This window comes from Oncorhynchus gorbuscha, linkage group LG19 (assembly GCF_021184085.1).
Source record: "Oncorhynchus gorbuscha isolate QuinsamMale2020 ecotype Even-year linkage group LG19, OgorEven_v1.0, whole genome shotgun sequence".
Classification (NCBI taxonomy): domain Eukaryota; kingdom Metazoa; phylum Chordata; class Actinopteri; order Salmoniformes; family Salmonidae; genus Oncorhynchus; species Oncorhynchus gorbuscha.
Genome location: NC_060191.1, coordinates 39,574,929 through 39,592,982, shown reverse-complemented (window position 1 = coordinate 39,592,982; position 18,054 = coordinate 39,574,929). Strand labels below are relative to the sequence as shown.

The 18,054-nt window shown below is 42.4% G+C and overlaps 2 protein-coding genes and 1 long non-coding RNA gene across 4 annotated transcripts in view; all 3 read right to left on the bottom strand.

Moving 5' to 3' along the window:
• LOC124005661 (immunoglobulin superfamily member 11-like) overlaps positions 1–4,296 on the bottom strand; it is a 112,241-nt gene extending 107,945 nt beyond the window's left edge. Inside the window, exon 1 of the mRNA XM_046315105.1 lies at positions 1,978–4,296. Coding sequence (XP_046171061.1) covers positions 1,978–2,038 — 61 coding nt within the window. The 5' untranslated portion in view covers positions 2,039–4,296. The remainder of the gene's footprint in view (positions 1–1,977) is intronic.
• Positions 4,297–6,513: 2,217 nt separating this feature from the next.
• Positions 6,514–8,890, bottom strand: LOC124005655 (putative uncharacterized protein DDB_G0292636). The gene is made up of 4 exons (XM_046315100.1): positions 8,387–8,890; positions 7,873–7,973; positions 7,498–7,719; positions 6,514–6,838 (listed from the first exon to the last, which is right to left on the bottom strand). The coding sequence occupies exons 1-4, from the start codon at positions 8,406–8,408 to the stop codon at positions 6,833–6,835; spliced, it is 351 nt and encodes a 116-aa protein (XP_046171056.1). The 5' UTR covers positions 8,409–8,890; the 3' UTR covers positions 6,514–6,832.
• Positions 8,891–12,255: 3,365 nt separating this feature from the next.
• Positions 12,256–18,054, bottom strand: LOC124005919. Of its 2 annotated transcripts, none has more exons than XR_006833719.1 (6): positions 17,994–18,054; positions 17,071–17,249; positions 16,728–16,819; positions 15,979–16,029; positions 14,588–15,322; positions 12,256–13,715 (listed from the first exon to the last, which is right to left on the bottom strand). It is a non-coding gene; the product is annotated as an uncharacterized LOC124005919 (long non-coding RNA). The 2 variants fall into 2 exon arrangements; XR_006833720.1 differs by having other exon boundaries at positions 14,588–14,651.

The window sequence follows — 18,054 nt, the reverse complement described above, 5'->3', positions numbered from 1 at the left end:
AGCTATCTAGTGAAATCTTTAGAGCCGGCCACGGAGAGACACACTCTGGGTATGGCCCTGGGCATCATTTCACAAGCAGAACCAATCCACCATTTATTCTGTCCTTTTAAAAGTCCCTTGAACCAGCTCTGAAAAAAAATGTTTTAACATAAAACTTTTTCTGCATCACTTTGTGCTCTGCATGTATCTGAATGTACGTACTCTGTCTCTCTGGCCTTAGCTAATTGACAGGAATTCAACATTTGTGTTGGAAGGCTTGAGGACAGGCTACTTTTCCAACTAAGGCTGACAGTTTGAAGGGACTTTCAGTGAACTCGACAGTGTGAAGGGGACTATGTCCGGCGTCACTTGTGTGGAGAGAGTTCCCTTGTGACACGGTTTCTCACAGACACAGGGGAGATCTAGCGTAAACTAACGGCCACAGTCAGCTAAAGAGAGACCACAGCACAGCACAGCACGGGGAGACAACCCACTGGGCACAGACATCAATTCAATGTCTATTCCACATTGGTTCAACATAATTTCATTGAAATGACATGGAAACAACGTTGATTCAACCAGTTTGTGCCCAGTGGGAGTGACGCTGAAGTAATGTGGGCCAATAGAGTGCACTGTATCTCTCCTCTTCACCCGAACACTTTACCCCAACAAACCAGTAGTACCATATCAACAGAGCTAGCTTCACCATACTAGAGACTTAACTCAGGGAGTTGATAATGAGTTGATCAGATCAATTCATATAACTGAGTGATGATGCCTGAGATGCACATTTGCACCCAAGGGAGGTCAACATCAATATACAGCAGAAACAAGAAGACATCTACTGCCAGTTCACTGTATTTAGAGACAAACAAAACTAGGTAGAACAAAACTAGATAGAAAGAGGACACATTGGAAAAGTAAATCAACAACTTGTGTTCAGTCACGTGTCTTCTTTGGATACATTGTACAGTACGAACCACTCACGGTCATCTCTTCGGAGTACAAGGGAGAACTGCGGCACCTCACCCTTTGAACTCTTTCATTTTCCACTGGATCACTTTAAGTACGGAGCAGATCAAGTGAGACCCTGATTACAGGAGTAGACTTGGATGGGATGGGGAGAAGGATGCTCTGTCTCTGTCCACTATTGAATAAGGATGACATCAGACATCACACACAACATATAGCAAAGTATAGTGTTATGTTAAATAACTAGCACTCAATTGGATCAAACCAGATTTCAAAGTGACACTTCGCTGTGATACACAACCATGTGAGGGAGAAGGTTCATATTGGGAATATATTACACAAGCATTGGCCATTTCAACTTGTTCTGCACGTACTTTGTTGTTATATAAAGATTACTTTGTATATAATTGTCGTCTACCCCCGCCTAGTTCCCATCTATACATTCTGAAAACTTCTTATGAGGTTGTACAGCCACAACGACAAGGCGGCCAGGGTGCGTCGTCACAGGGAATCGAGTGCTCTTAATCGCGCGGATTATCGGATGCAACCCTTTGTCGTCTGGACGGATCTTCGTTTCTATCTCAGACAAACACTGAATATTCCACTACATGTTTCAGTCCGTATCCATGGCATTGGCATTAACAGAGAATAAAGATTTGGGCTTCCTGTCCGATGTTTCAAAACAACGCACATCGTATGCATATGAAAACAATCAAAAGTGATTTTCATGCGATATGGGAAAAACTATTTAAGCAAAGTAATTCTAAATCATTGCTTTAGATTGTGGTGAAATTGAGGGGATTTACAGAGAGATTCGGATATATTAAGGGAAGGATCAAACGTAACATCTCATGTTTTAAAAAATGTTGTGTAGTCCGGTTTTATGTTTGTTCAAATGAATGTCAATAGTGGTAAATTATTTTTTCCAGCACATTTTGTCATGGTGTTAGACTGGCAGGGACAGTTTAATGTCACTCAAGTAGCTAGGCCTAAAAACTTTTTCAAGTAATAAATAAAAGGTCTTACCTTCCATGCAAAATAAAACCAGCCAAGCAATCCATAGGTCCGAATTATGGAATTTCATCATGGTTCGGAACTACTTGGCAAGTCGTTTTGTGTGCCTTCTTGATGAAATAAATCGTTATTTCACAGTTTATTTGATGGAAAGTGACGGTCTCTCGAAACAGCATACATGAATACAGTCCCAATGGTTTACGCAATAATCAGATGCGTTTAACGTCGCAAAACAAAATGTTACATTTTCTAAAAGTCGAAAGAGTAACAAAATGTTGCATCTCCTCATAGCCTACCACCACCCCAAACCTTTGCTTCTTCTTGGTCGTCCTATCTTTTCGTAGTTCACTGTTATTTGTTTGTTGTTGGACGCACACTCTTGCACTATTTTGCCTGCTGACAGCACTTGGTATTTTACCTTAAATTAATTTACGCACGTTCTGAAATTTGTCGGCAGTCTTGTTGTTATAGATACACATTTATAGAAGACATGAAACAGTACACTTTCTTGGAGGGTAGTTGTTTCTTCTTGTACAAGGCTGGCCCATGTTTCTCAACGCGAAACATGCACTCCTTTTCTGTACAGCATTCTATTTGGAACGTTGATCAAGAACTCGTCCGGGCTGTTGCCAGGAGACCAGTGACGCCGGTCTAGACTAGAGGTAGTAATGCCCCCCTCTGGTGTAAAAAAAAAAGAAGCAACTGTATGGCTGCCAGCTCCAATGTGTACGGATGTAATGCATTATGCATACAATGCAATGCACGTGCTGAATAAAAGCTGATATCAAGTAAATAAAGTCTATGGACTTGCCAGGTTACCATTTATCTGGTTTATTGCAAGTTTTGTTTGATTGATTGCTCCAGCTTTCATGCACATCTCAATTCTCCAGAAGTGACAAGCTTTTCAGAAAGTTTAAGCCAAATTCAATTTCAAAAAGTTGTCTTCTGCATGCATGTAACAGCAAACCGACACTGTTTAGTTGTTTTTCAAGCCCAACACAGTTGTCTTTGTCACCACCGCCCATATTAGAGAGCCAGCAACACAGAACAACAGCTCTCAAAGGGAGGCTACTGTCAATGTGTTCTCTTGAACAAAATGTGATCTCACCACAGCTCAGCACAAAATACTCCCCGTGTCTCACTAAACACTGCATGCATAGAGCCTGTTGGATCCTGTGTTTTACATTATAGCCATTAGTATATATATGATTAAATATCATCTGATGTTGGTTGTGTGAGGTGTCTGCATGTGTGCACTGGAGCATCATTATGAGATTAAACAACTGCTTGCTACTTGCCTGTTTGTGTGTGACAAGAACTGAGTAACATGGTGCGACCTGGATGTTGCAAAACTGTAGATAACAGCCCAGCAGAAGCTTTGTCCTTGTGTTTGTATGTAACAATATTGAGCACATGGTGTGACTTGCTGTATCTTACAAAGTTGTGATAGGGAGGGGTGGTCATCGCGAGGTTTAACTGAGATGGAAAAATACTGAACAACACAATAGCAGGAACTGAGCAACTGTTCTAACTAGGCTGCGATACCAAAACAGTAAGGATCTATACATCGAGGAGGGAGAACTCCAAGAAGCGCCAAGAGGCGGGGACCCGCCTGAGCGCCTGCAATAGGCTGGGCAAGTTTAAACCACGCCCAGTCTCTACTGTGATAGGCCAACAGACGGGTTGGAACTATGTCTATCACAGTATAAAGAATACTGTTTTACATACGTCTTGTCAGTTCTCTGTTCTGCCCTGCGTGGTATTACAGTGAGCCCGTATATACGAAAGTTGCATTTGCCATTTATTACTTAGCTAATAAAAAATACATAGTATAAAATTGGTGACTCATTGTTATATTTATCCTGATACCAGATTTGAATTTACGCAACCCTAACAAACCTGAGCACTTCTGGTCCAAATAGAGATTTACATGACTTTTATATGTTTTAATCTGTCAAGGTTTAGTAGACAAACATTTGATGAAAACTTTCTCTTATTCAACTTTTTAGACTTTTAGAAATTCAAAATGTATGAGAGAAGAGGAGAAGCATGACAAGGGCCAGTGTTTCAACCAGCTCTTCCGTACTGCCTGGGGTTGTTGGCAACGTTTCCAAAGAATATGTCGGTCACTCCTGACTTTAGGTACAGATATCTAATCCTTGAGTTATTCTTAAATTCATTTGACATAAGTGTGAGAATGTACATCTGTACATTTATCACTCCAGTGTTTAATTGCAATATTGTAATTATTTCACCACTATGGCCTATTTATTGCCTTACCTCCCTTATCCTACCTCATTTGCGCACACTGTATATAGACTTTTTCTACTGTGTTATTGACTGCATGTTTGTTTGTTCCATGTGTAACTCTGTGTTGTTGTTTGTGTCGCACTGCTTTGCTTTATCTTGAAAAGGTCACAGTTGTAAATGAGAACTTGTTTTCAACTAGCCTACCTGGTTAAATAAAGGTGAAATAAAAATGTAAAAAATATTAATTAAATATAAACTCAGCAAAAAAAGAAACATCCCTTTTTCAGGACCCTGTCTTTCAAAGATAATTTGTAAAAATCCAAATAACTTCACAGATCTTCATTGTAAAGGGTTTAAACACTGTTTCCAATGCTTGTTCAATGAACCATAAACAATTAATGAGCATGTACCTGTGGAACGGTCATTAAGACACTAACAGCTTACAGACAGTAGGCAGTTAAGGTCACAGTTATGAAAACTTAGGGCACTAAAGAGGCCTTTCTACTGACTGAAAAACATCAAAAGAAAGATGCCCAGGGTCCCTGCTCATCTGTGTGAACGTGTCTTAGGCATGCTGCAAGGAGGCATGAAGACTGCAGATGTGGCCAGGGCAATAAGTTGCAATGTCCAGACTGTGAGACACCTAAGACAGCGCTACAGGGAGACAGGACGGACAGCTGATCGTCCTCGCAGTGGCAGACCACGTGTAACAACACCTGCACAGGATCGGTACATCCGAACATCACATCTGTGGGACAGGTACAGGATGACAACAACTGCCCGAGTTACACCAGGAACGCACAATAACTCCATCAGTGCTCAGACTGTCCACAATAGGCTGAGAGAAGATGGACTGAGGGCTTGTAGGCCTTTTGTAAGGCAGGTCCTTAACAGACACAAACCCACCGTCGATGGACCAGACAGGACTGGCAAAAAGTGCTCTTCACTGATGAGTCACGGTTTTGTCTCACCAGGGCTGATGGTCAGATTTGCGTTTATCATCGAAAGGAATGAGCGTTACACCGAGGCCTGTACTCTGGAGTGGGAGCGATTTGGAGGTGGAGGGTCCGTCATGGTCTGGGGCGGTGTGTCACAGCATCATCGGACTGAGCTTGTCGTCGTTGCAGGCAATATCAACGCTGTGCGTTACAGGGAAGACATCCTCTTCCCTCATGTGGTACCCTTCCTGCAAGCTCATCCTGACATAACCCTCCAGCATGACAATGCCACCAGCCATGGCCAACAAAGAGCCCGGATCTCAATCCAGCTTTGGTGGAAGAGTGGGATAACATCTCATAGCAAGAACGGGCAAATCTGGTTCAGTCCATGAGGAGGAATGCACAGCAGTACTTAATGTAGCTGGTGGCCACACCAGATACTGTTACTTTTAATTTTGACCCCCCCCCCCTTTGTTCAGGGACACATTATTCCATTTCTGTTAGTCATGTCTGTGGAACTTGTTCAGTTTAGGTCTCAGTTGTTGAATCTTATGTTCATACAAATATTTACATGTTCAGTTTGGTGAAAATAAACACAGTTGACAGTGAGAGGACGTTTTTTTTTTGCTGAGTTTAGTAGCCAATACACCATATGAGCATACCATTTGTGTTTCATTTCATAAACCATGACAAGCATCAATGAAAAGTGACCATCTAGTTCTGCTGACAAGTTTACTAGATCAACTAGAAAGACAGGGTGTATATCTGTTCATTTCCCCTCCTCTGCATCCCAACAGGGATACAGCCTAGAGTGATAGGAGTTACTGTACAGCAATAGCAGCATCCACACACTTTATTTATTGATACATTTTGCAATCGCTCCATTTTCTTTTTCCGCCCAGTATAAAAGATTAAGTACGTGAACAAGTTCCGTATGTTAAATGTTTTAATTCCTCTTTCCTGACAACCCATCTTAGAGTTCAGGTCCACTTCAATATTGATGCCAGTGTTCAAGGAAACACTACCTGGCTTTGCGATGTCATGCATTTCGTGTACCCCAGTCTTGTGCAGCGTTGCTTTTCCTAGTTAGTTTTTGTAGAATGAATTTACTCAAGGCCAGTGCACCTACTCACTACGTCCATTCAGGTTAGACAAGGAATGGACTGCCATCTTAACTCTGCATAGTTGGAATACAATACGTATGTACTGAAGTAACATGCACGGTACCTATGTCCCACTCCCAACACTATCCCCGGTTGAGAAAACCTTTGAAATAAAAAGCATAAGGGTGCATATAGCCAAACTAAGAACATTGAGCTTTCCCCATAAGTTGTGTAAAAAGAAACAAAAGTGAATGCAATTCAATCTTTTGAACTGGACAATTTATCAAAAAAACTTCAACAAAGCAACTGAATATATTAACTAAATATTCAATAAAGAACACCTCCCCCTTCTGGTGGACATTAGATGACAATCCACCATAGATCCTGGTTGTTGTGTTATTTAATGTGCGGTTGTAAAACCACTACTTTACAGTCTGGCATATCAAAACATGATCAGGATCAACAAGGAAACAGTACACAGCAAATACCATGCAGGCAACACTGCAGTACAAAACAAGAGTTCACTGGCAGTAGCACCTCCTCACAGCACCAGAATCAGTGATGCTTCTTCTTGCCTTAATCCTAAAAATGACAAAAGACGTACATTTAATAAAAACTAACCCTAGTGATTATGTGCCACGTTAAAAAGTGGCAGTATGAACCATTACATGTACTAATAATAAACACTTGTCTTGGGTGAAATATGCAGCCAGGCCCTGCTGTGACTGTAGGGCAGGTAACACCTTTTTATTGCTCTCCTATCAGATCTGTTTTCACAGACACGCCTAGTAACTCAGGGCATTCTTGTCCATTTCCTATTTTACATTAAATTAAGGCACGGCCAAGGTTATGGGTCTTACCAATATACCTAGCGACAACAGAACCATTACAGTAAGAGGTAGCATGAATACGGACCGCGAAAGGGGATACGTTTCTAAAATGATGTTTTACTAGCTGATAGTGTATGGAACCACATGCGACAGTAAAAGTTCTGAGTCTCAAGTGTTGTAAATGGCAACAACCACACCTACATAACTAGGGCGTTTAACCTGATAAAAAAAACTGCCACAACTGGTATAACCTGCACAGCCTCTATGGCCTTACCCATCTTGATAGTAAGTAAACCTTGAACCAAAGGGTGTGGTTGTCAACACGACTTGTTGGACCCAATTATATAGCAGTCATATATTAACATTCTTTGGAACAATCACAACAACAAAAACAAGGCTAAGGTGCCCTACCTCATCGCTGCTGGAAGAGGAAGATGATAACCCATCATCTTTGTCCTTATGCTCCTTGGGCTTCTTGTCCTTCTTCTTGTGACCTTTGTCCTTCTTGTCACCATGTTTCTTGTCTTTATGTTCCTTAGACTTGTCTTTGTCCTCCTTGTAGTCCTTTGATTTGTCACGGTCCTTACGGTCCTTTGATTTGTCATGGTCCTTTGATTTGTCCTTGGACACACTCTGGAAGTTGGCATACAGTCAGAATACTCTGTATGCAGTGCGTGTGTATGATTGTCAGCATTAATTGCACACAAATTGCCATTCATGGCTGAAATACAATTGACACACTCATCAAGCAACTGGTTTAGGTAATGGCAACAGTATGTTTCTTACCTTATCCCCATCTTTGTCCTTCTTCTTCCCCCACCCAAATAGGGCGTTTTGTTCCTGGCCAGAGGCATCATCCTTTTTCACCTGATCATCTTTACCTACAGCTGTGGAAAATAAGAGACAGGCCATGTAGGCTTAGTTATCTTTACATTAACAATCACAGCCTAATAAAACTAACCAGAACATTTTCATTAAAATTATAGGTTACCATCCTCAATAGCAATAAATAGACCCGTGGCACTATGCGTTCTTCAACTGAAAGGACATAAGGCCTACTCCACCTGTCCATTTTCCATTAATAATGTAAGCATAGTCTCAACTAAGGCAGTCTTTGGAATAAATGAATGCTTAATAGGTGTGAAGTGCATTCAATCAGGTCAAATAATAGGAAAATATTAGGCTGTGTTTCAGACTAATAACACACAAATCAATTGAGAAATGCATACAATGTAGTTTCTGTATTTCAGACAATATTTTAGAGTTCAATGCAATTATGATTCACAAAATCAAGATTTACCTGAAGCCAAATCGAAATCCATGTTGTCTTGAGAGCACACGGCAGTAGTGACAACCAGCAAGTGCAATGTTGCACTTTATAAACGGAAAAACTCATGCATCGCGCCTACCTGTTAACCCCACCCCGCAACACCACGTGACCAAAACACGTTCGTGTTGGTCAGGAGGCACAAAACTGGAAAATGAGTTTTTAATGGCGGAGGGACTATGTGATAGGTGGACTATTTAACGGTTTTGAAAAAGACACCTTTATAGTGCCATTGTGGAATTTACCTGGTGGAGCATTAGTCCGGTAGCATGACGATTAAAACTAAATTATTCGGCTAGTGTATCGTCCGCTACATAGGCAAATTGGTCTGAGACTGCAATCGCGGAGGGGGTTCGCTTATCTGGCACGAAGAGTTTGAACCGGGGGAAACGTGATTGCTTTCGTTTTGGAACAGGGCTGCACTCGGGGCCCAGCTCTGGCCGACCGCGAACACTGGCCAAAACAAACGTGACGTGGTCAAGCACGTGTAGTAATGAGTAGGATTATGGGTTTTCACATGCAAAGATAATGGCTTTTTATAACAATGCATTATCTGCCTTCCCAATGAAATCTAGTTTTGTAAATTCAAACATTTATTTTATGGAAAATATATACAGTGGGGCAAAAAAGTATTTAGTCAGCCACCAATTGTGCAAGTTCTCCCACTTAAAAAGATGAGAGAGGCCTGTAATTTTCATCATAGGTACACTTCAACTATTACAGACAAATTGAGAAAGAAAATCCAGAAAATCACATTGTAGGATTTTTAATGAATTTATTTGCATATTATGGTGGAAAATAAGTATTTGGTCACCTACAAACAAGCAAGATTTCTGGCTCTCACAGACCTGTAACTTCTTCTTTAAGAGGCTCCTCTGTCCTCCACTCATTACCTGTATTAATGGCACCTGTTTGAACTTGTTATCAGTATAAAAGACACCTGTCCACAACCTCAAACAGTCACACTCCAAACTCCACTATGGCCAAGACCAAAGAGCTGTCAAAGGACACCAGAAACAAAATTGTAGACCTGCACCAGGCTGGGAAGACTGAATCTGCAATAGGTAATCAGCTTGGTTTGAAGAAATCAACTGTGGGAGCAATTATTAGAAAATGGAAGACATACAAGACCACTGATAATCTCCCTCGATCTGGGGCTCCACGCAAGATCTCACCCCGTGGGGTCAAAATGACCCCATGAATGGTGAGCAAAAATCCCAGAACCACACGGGGGGACCTAGTGAATGACCTGCAAAGAGCTGGGACCAAAGTAACAAAGCCTAGCATCAGTAACACACTACGCCGCCAGGGACTCAAATCCTGCCGTGCCAGACGTGTCCAGGCCCGTCTGAAGTTTGCTAGAGAGCATTTGGATGATCCAGAAGAAGATTGGGAGAATGTCATATGGTCAGATGATACCAAAATATAACTTTTTGGTAAAAACTCAACTCGTTGTGTTTGGCGGACAAAGAATGCTGAGTTGCATCCAAAGAACACCATACCTACTGTGAAGCATGGGGGTGGAAACCTCATGCTTTGGGTCTGTTTTCTGCAAAGGGACCAGGACGACTGATCCGTGTAAAAGAAAGAATGAATGGGGCCATATATTGTGAGATTTTGAGTGAAAACCTCCTTCCATCAGCAAGGGCATTGAAGATGAAACGTGGCTGGGTCTTTCAGCATGACAATGATCCCAAACACACCGCCCGGGCAACGAAGGTGTGGCTTCGTAAGAAGCATTTCAAGGTCCTGGAGTGGCCTAGCCAGTCTCCAGATCTCAACCCCATAAAAAATCTTTGGAGGGAGTTGAAAGTCCATGTTGCCCAGCAACAGCCCCAAAACATCACTGCTCTAGAGGAGATCTGCATGGAGGAATGGGCCAAAATACCACCAACAGTGTGTGAAAACCTTGTGAAGACTTACAGAAAACATTTGACATCTGTCATTGCCAACAAAGGGTATATAACAAAGTATTGAGATAAACTTTTGTTATTGACCAAATACTTATTTTCCACCATAATATGCAAATAAATTCATTACAAATCCTACAATGTGATTTTTCTGGATTTTTTCCCTCATTTTGTCTGTCATAGTTGAAGTGTACCTATGATAAAAATTACAGGCCTCTCTCATCTTTTTAAGTGGGAGAACTTGCACAATTGGTAGCTGACTAAATACTTTTTTGTTCCCACTGTATATATATATTATTCTTTCTGGATGATGGACCATGCTACCTTATTGACCGCATGATTTGAGCCCAATGATGTGACGTCCGTGGGGCTACATAAGGTAGCGTTTGGCCAGAGCATGCAGAAATAAATAAAAAGCCAAACCTGAAGATGTCTATATTGGTCTGCTAAAACAGGACCAGTAAACACCATACAATCGAAGTCAGCGTGTATGCGCAGTGCGATGGGAGAAGGCCATCTGGCCGGCTGGGATGCAGTCTCCAATCAAATCACATTTTATTTGTCACAGGCACCGAATACAATTGGTGTAGACTTTTCCATGAGATGCTTACTTAGGACCCCTTTGCCAACCATGCAGAGTTAAAGTGAGAAAAAAATTGCTAAATAAAAAAAGGAAAATAGTAACACAGTAAAATAACAATAACGATTTACAAAGAGCACCAGTCATGTGCAGGGGTACGAGGTAGTTGAGGTAATGTGTACAGGTAGGGTTAAAAGTGTCTCGACAATCAGGATAGAGGATAAACAGAGTAGCAGCAGCCGCACGTGTGTCTATGTGTGAGCGGTGCATCAATATGCACGTGTGTGTGTTTTGTGTATGTGAGCATATGTAGTGTGTGTATGTGTGTGTTGGGAGTGTCAGCATAGCATGTGTGAATGTGTGGGTAGAATTTAGTGAGTGTGCATAGAGCCAGTGCAAAAAAAAAGGGGGTCAATGTAAATAGTTTGGGTAGCCATTTGATTAACTGTTCAGCAGTATTATGGCTCGGGGGTAGAAGCTGTTAAGGAGCCTTTTGGTCCCAGACTTGGCACTCTGGTACCGCTTGCTGTGCGGAAGCAGAGAGAACAGTCTATGACTTGGGTGGCTAAAGTCTTTGACAATTTGAGTACCTTCCTCTGACACCGCCTGGTATATCAATCAAATTTCAGTCAATGAAATGTATTTAGAAAGCCCTTTTTACATCAGCCGATGTCATAGAGTGCTATACAGAAACCCAGCCTAAAACGCCAAACAGCAAGCAATGCAGATGTAGAAGCACAGTGGCTAGGAAAAAAACTCCCTAGAAAGGTAGGAACCTGGGAAGAAAACCTAGAGAGGAACCAGGCTCTGAGGGGAGGCCAATCCTCTTCTGGCTCTGCCAGGTGGAGATTATAACAGTACATGGACAAAATGTTCATAGATGACCCGCAGGGTCAAATAATAATAATCACAGTGGTTGTAGAGGGTGCAACAGGTCAGCACCTCAGGAGTAAATGTCAGTTGGCTTTGCTTCGCCGATCATTCAGCGTTAGAGACAGCAGGTGTGGTAGAGAGAGAGTACAAAACAGCAGGTCCGGGACAAGGTAGCACGTCCGGTGAACAGGTCAGGATTCCATAGCCACAGGCAGAACAGTTGAAACTGGAGTAGTAGCATAACCAGGTGGACTGGGGACAGAAATGAGTCATCAGGCCAGGTAGTCCTGAGGCACAATCCTAGGGCTCAGGTTCTCCGAGAGAAGAGAGAGAGAAAGAGTTAGAGGGAGCATACTTAAATTCACACAGGACACCGGATAAGACAGGAGAAATACTCCAGATATAACAGACTGGCCGTAGCCCCCCGACACATAAACTATTACAGCCTAATTACTTGAGGCTGAGACAGGAGGGGTTCGGGAGACAATGTGGCCCTGTCCGACGATACACCCGGACAGGGCCAACCAGGCAGGATATAACCCCACCCACTTTGCCTAAGCACAGCCCCCACACCACTAGAGGGATATCTTCAAACCACCAACTTATTACCCTGAGAGAAGGCCGAGTGTAGCCCACGAAGATCTAGAGGTCCTGGGTGACAGGGAGCTCGGCCCCAGTGATGTACTGGGCCATACACTCTACACTCTGTAGAACCTTACAGTCGGATGCCAAGCAGTTGCCGGTTTCTAGCTCCAACAGTGCAGTAATATCTAACAATTCACAACAACACACACAACCTAAAAGTAAAACGTAATTAAGGAATATATAAATATTAGGATGAGCAATGTTGGTGTGGCATAAACTAAAATTAGGCAGAATGGAATAGGGTATATACACTACCTGTCACGCCCTGACCTTAGAGAGACTTTTTTATTCTCTATTTGGTTTGGTCAGGGTGTGACTTGGGTGGGCAAATCTATGTTTCTATTTTTTTGTTGGCCTAGTATGGTTCCCAATCAGAGGCAGCTGTGTATCGTTATCTCTGATTGGGGATCATACTTAGGCAGCCCTTTTTCCCACCTTAGATTGTGGGATCTTGTTTTTGTACTGTTGCTTACCAGCCCAACAGAACTGTGCATTTCGTGTTGTATTTGTTAGGTTTTTTTTCAGTGTCATCAATAAAAGAAAGATGTACGCCTACCACGCTGCACCTTGGTCTACTCCTTCCATCGATGAACGTGACAGAAGGTCCCACCTCAACTGGACCAAGCAGCGTGCCTGGGAGGAGATGGCATCCTGGTCGACAGAGGAGGTTGAGGAGAGAATAGCCTGGACTTGGGAGGAAGTATTGGAGAGATACGAAAGCCTGCCGGAGAAGCAGGCGGAAGCAGCCAAGGAGCATCAACGACGACTCCGGGGGTCGCAACCACGACGCAAGCAAGAGAGGCAACCCCAAAAAATTTTTTGGGGGGGACACAGGGTAGTTGGCGGAGCCAGGTTTCAGACCAGAGCCAACTCCCGCACTCGCTTTAAGGAGTGTGTGACAGGCACCATCAGGCACCATGTTATGCGTTGATACGCACTGTGTCTCCAGTGCACATTCACAGCCCTGTGCGCTCAGTGCCAGCTCCTCGCACTTGCCGTGCAAAAGTGAGCATCCAGCCTGGACGGGTTGTGCCAGCTCTACGCTCTAGACCTCCAGTGAGCCTTCAAGGCCCAGTATATCCTGTGCCAGCTCCATGCACCCGGCCTCCAGTGCGTGTCTCCAGCCTCGTACGTCCTATGCCTGCTCCACGCACGAAGCCTCCAGTGATGACCCATGGTACGAAGTCTGCAGTGATGATCCATGGCACAACGCCTGCAGTGATGGTCCATGGTACGACGCCTGCAGTGATGATCCATGGCACGAAGCCTCCAGTGATGATCCATGGTACGAAGCCTGCAGTGAAAAAGGTAAGGAAAATACTTTAAAGAAAAAAATACTTTAAAGGACTACTTAAGTCGTTATTTTGGGGTGTCTGTACTTTACTTTACTATTTATATTTTTGACAACTTTTACTTTACTACATTCCTAAAAACAATGTACTTTTTACTCCATACATTATCCCTGACACCCAAAAGTACTCTTTACATTTTGAATGGCTAGCAGGACAGGAAAATGGCCCAATTCACGCACTTACCAAGATAACATCCCTGGTCATCCCTACTGCCTCTGATCTAGCAGACTCATTAAACACATGCTTTGTTTTTAAATTACGTCTGACTGTTGGAGTGTGACTCTGGCTATCCGTAAATAAAAAATATAAATAAGATTATGCCGTCTGGTTTGCTTAATAAGGCATTTTTAAATATTCATACTTAAGTATATTTCAGCAACCACATTTACTTTTAATACTTAAGTATATTTAAAACCAAATACTTTTACTCAAGTAGTATTTTACTGGGTGACTTTTACTTGAGTCATTTTCTGTTAAGGTATCTTGACTTTTACTCAAGTATGAGAATTGAGTACTTTTTCCACCACTGGTTACAAGGTGGGTCATTTGTGTATAAAGACAGTCATTTACTACAGTGCGTAGTTTTCAGTACACCATCACGAACACACATGGGGCGGCAGGTAACCTAGTGGTTAGAGCATTGGACTTCGAATCCCCAAGCTGACAAGGTAAAAATCTGTCGTTCTGCCCCTGAACAAGGCAGATAACCCACTGTTCTCTAGGCCGTCATTGAAAATAAGAATTTGTTCTCAACTGACTTGCCTAGTTAAATAAAAGGTGAAATAAATCAAAAATAAACACAGGTGTCACTCACCAGGCTCAGTGTACTATGATATCCCCAGCATCTTCTTTTCCTTCTTCCTCTTCTTCTTCTCTTCCTGCAGACAGAAGTTACTACACTAGCGAGTTTGACTCCTTCACCTAACGTTAACATATCAGTACAAAAAAAAAATACCCTGACAGGTTGGACAAAAGTGCCTGCAGGAACACTGGCTACATCTCCTTTTAGTAGATCACTGGGTGTACTTTCCTTTCAAGGCATATTGGGTAGTTAACACAGATTTATTCCAGGACCTGCCGTGACAAACGAAAAGGGTCATTCAACAGAAATAAACAAGCATGACAAGTCAGCATCTACAAGAATGGGTTCTCAGGTTCCAACCAGCCCAGGGGTATCCATCCTCCTTTTATTATTCATGCAGAATTGTTAGTTTGAGTGTTTTGACGGATCATATCGGTGCATATTCCAGAGAGTAAGCACAAGAGCGGTAAGGGACCACTCTGATCCCTGATCATGTGGGCACCAGCTCCACAGGTTATGACTGGGTGTCCTACGCCTATCTTAGATCTGGGTCCCGAGGGTCACAGCATGCCTACCGTATGGGTTTCAATTGTGGCTTTTAGTCTTTCAGCTAGTCTTTCAACCCCACATATCTCAAGCATGCAAACCTGTTTCTCCTGCTTACTAACGCCGACAGAACATAGTGCCGCTGTTCCAGACCAGCATACAGTGCTGGCGGGTTGAGTTTCTATTGTGGCGTCAAAGTACCTGCAATCCATAATCAAAGCAAATCATTAACTGATTTCATATTCAAATAAACGGGTGCACTCATTTCCCAAGACAAATTTCCCAAAAATGTGTTTCACATTTTTATCCTTGTATGAAAGAAAAATCGAAATGATTGGACATCTGAAAGTGAGAAGAGTAAGATTAAATAACGCAATTTCATTCGTCACATTTTTATCAAATAAAAACTGCCCAGCCCAATGTAGTAAGACGATACTACATCCACTTTATAAAGCTGTGTGTCATGGCAAGGAACCTAAAGAGTATTCCCAGGATTAAAGCAACATTGGATTGGTTTCAGGTTACATACCAGCTTTGTCAAAACACTCTCTATAAAGCAATTTGGCTTCCTTTCACTTTAATGGTTTCATTGGGGGATTCAAGTCTCCTTTTGGCTTCGCATGAACAAGATATTGTTTCTAAGACTAAACGCACAGCCCTATCCAACCAAAACGTACTCTCTCTCGGTTTGTTCAGTGACTCATTCCAAACAGGCAGCTTTAGACTGGACTGCCAGGATGGGCAGGATTCACACTTCTGTGACTTTTCTATTTGCTCCATTGCACAATACACGCCCCAGATCTTGATGTGATGCTGATGAACATTAGGTCACATGTTAAGAGATTTGCCTAGCTTACTTCACTGTCTGAAGAGCTGCTGTCAGAGGAGGAGGAGGATGAACTGGAATCCTGTGTACAAGAAAAACAAAGATGGTATTGCATAATTGACACCAGTAAAGTACATGTCAGTAGATACCTCCCCTATTTGGTTAGTTCCTACTTTACCTTTCATGTGTGAATGTAATGGATATTCTTCTCTATTGAATTTAAAAAGGGTCTTCCAGAATGCCCCACTATTAAATAACAATATCTCTAGATCACATACTTAGACATGACAGACAGGTAACAGATAGCCACTCTCCAATAGGTTACTGCAAACACAATAGGCATCTATGTTTTTGGAGATCAACATTTTTGGGCTCCCGAGTGGCACAGCGGTCTAACTGCATCTCAGTGCTAGAGGCGTCACTACAGACCCTGGTTTGATTCCAGGCTGTATCACAACTGGCCGCGATTGGGAGTCCCATAAGGCGGCGCACATTTGCCCCAGCGTCATCCAAGTTTGGCCGGTGTAGGCTGTGATTGTAAATAAGAATTTGTTCTTAACTGACTTGCCTAGTTAAATAAAGGTCAAATAAAAAAAATCTGCCCTCAGCTGTGGAGCGACTACACCCTAAACGAGTAGTGTAGAGCGTACAGTTCTGAAGCTGCACACTGACATGACACTGCATTTACGTTCGGGTCTCTTTTAGCACATTTGAGAGGCTCTAGTGAGCAATAGATTCCAGGTAAGGAATGTTAAAACTGGAACCACTTAGGCGACTCACCTTCTTTTCCCTCTTCTTTAGCTTTTTATTTTCCTTCTTGGCTTTGTCCTCATCCTCGCTGACCGGGAGCTGTCAAATGAGTACAGGGCAACCTGAAGGAGAGAGAGAGAGACTGTAATTGTTACAACTGACAGATGGATATGACGGGGTAAAAAGAGATGTTAAATATACTATTGCTTTCTTACTGCACACATGCACTAGTGCACACACTAGACCCTTTGTTGCTTTCCCTGTAGAGTCTTTGACTAAACCATAAATATAAACGTGCACTATATTCAACATTTTTGGCCTACTTTCATTGTCTCCCCAGCCCTCCCACTGAACCTGACCCTCTCCGACATACCTTTCCAGGTCCTCCTGGAGGGTCTTTGGGCTCTGTCTTGGCTGCGTTAGTAGTGTCTGTTGCAGACAGCCCTCCTAACCCCCCATGCTCTGCAAGCACCCAGTCACTCCTCCCAGGCTGGATCTGATCCAGTGGGCTCAGGACCACTCGTCCCCCCTCTCCATCTACAGGCCCTGCAACTACACAAGCCAGCACAGATGAATACGCAATTATATTTCCCATTCACAAATCAATGTTTATTGTATTGCATGGGTTACAATATTTGTTCAGTTGTCTTAGACTTGTATCCTATTGTACCAATCACCTACAGACTGAGGCTTTTGCAGTGCAAACAATATTAAATGCAATACAAAATACAAGAACCAGAGTGTCAAAAATGCATAGGCCTACTGTTCATGTGTGAATGGCATAAAAGTTTATTAATATTATGGATAAAACATTATCTAATGCACTTCCTTATTTCTCACACTGTACTCCATCCCATGTAATGATGCATTCACCTCAGAGTACATTTGTAGCCATAACGCACAAAACAAATTGACTATCTATATATTGTATGTTATAAGTAGAATAACTGACAGATAATGGAATTATGCCTGTTGAGTGACAACAACAGCACAGCATTGCATGACTTTTACTTCAGGTTTATTTTGACCACGCCCCTGCATGACCCCAAAATAGACCAATATTTGTAGAGCTTTACACAACTGTGCACCACTTCGAATGTCATATCTACATGTTTCCAATTTACGCATAAAGTAGAACGGACTAGATTATACAGTTATGATAATGAGAAATTATTGTTACTTTTACCGGGGAATATACTTACAAAACGAGACCCATTACATTTTTACACCACATAAAGCTTCAAACATATGTCAGTAATCTATCAAAAGTCACTAAAAGTGCATAGATCACAATACCTTTGGGTCTGTTGAACTCCATTCAACTCAACAGCCGCTCCAGTTACACCTTGTCCTTTGC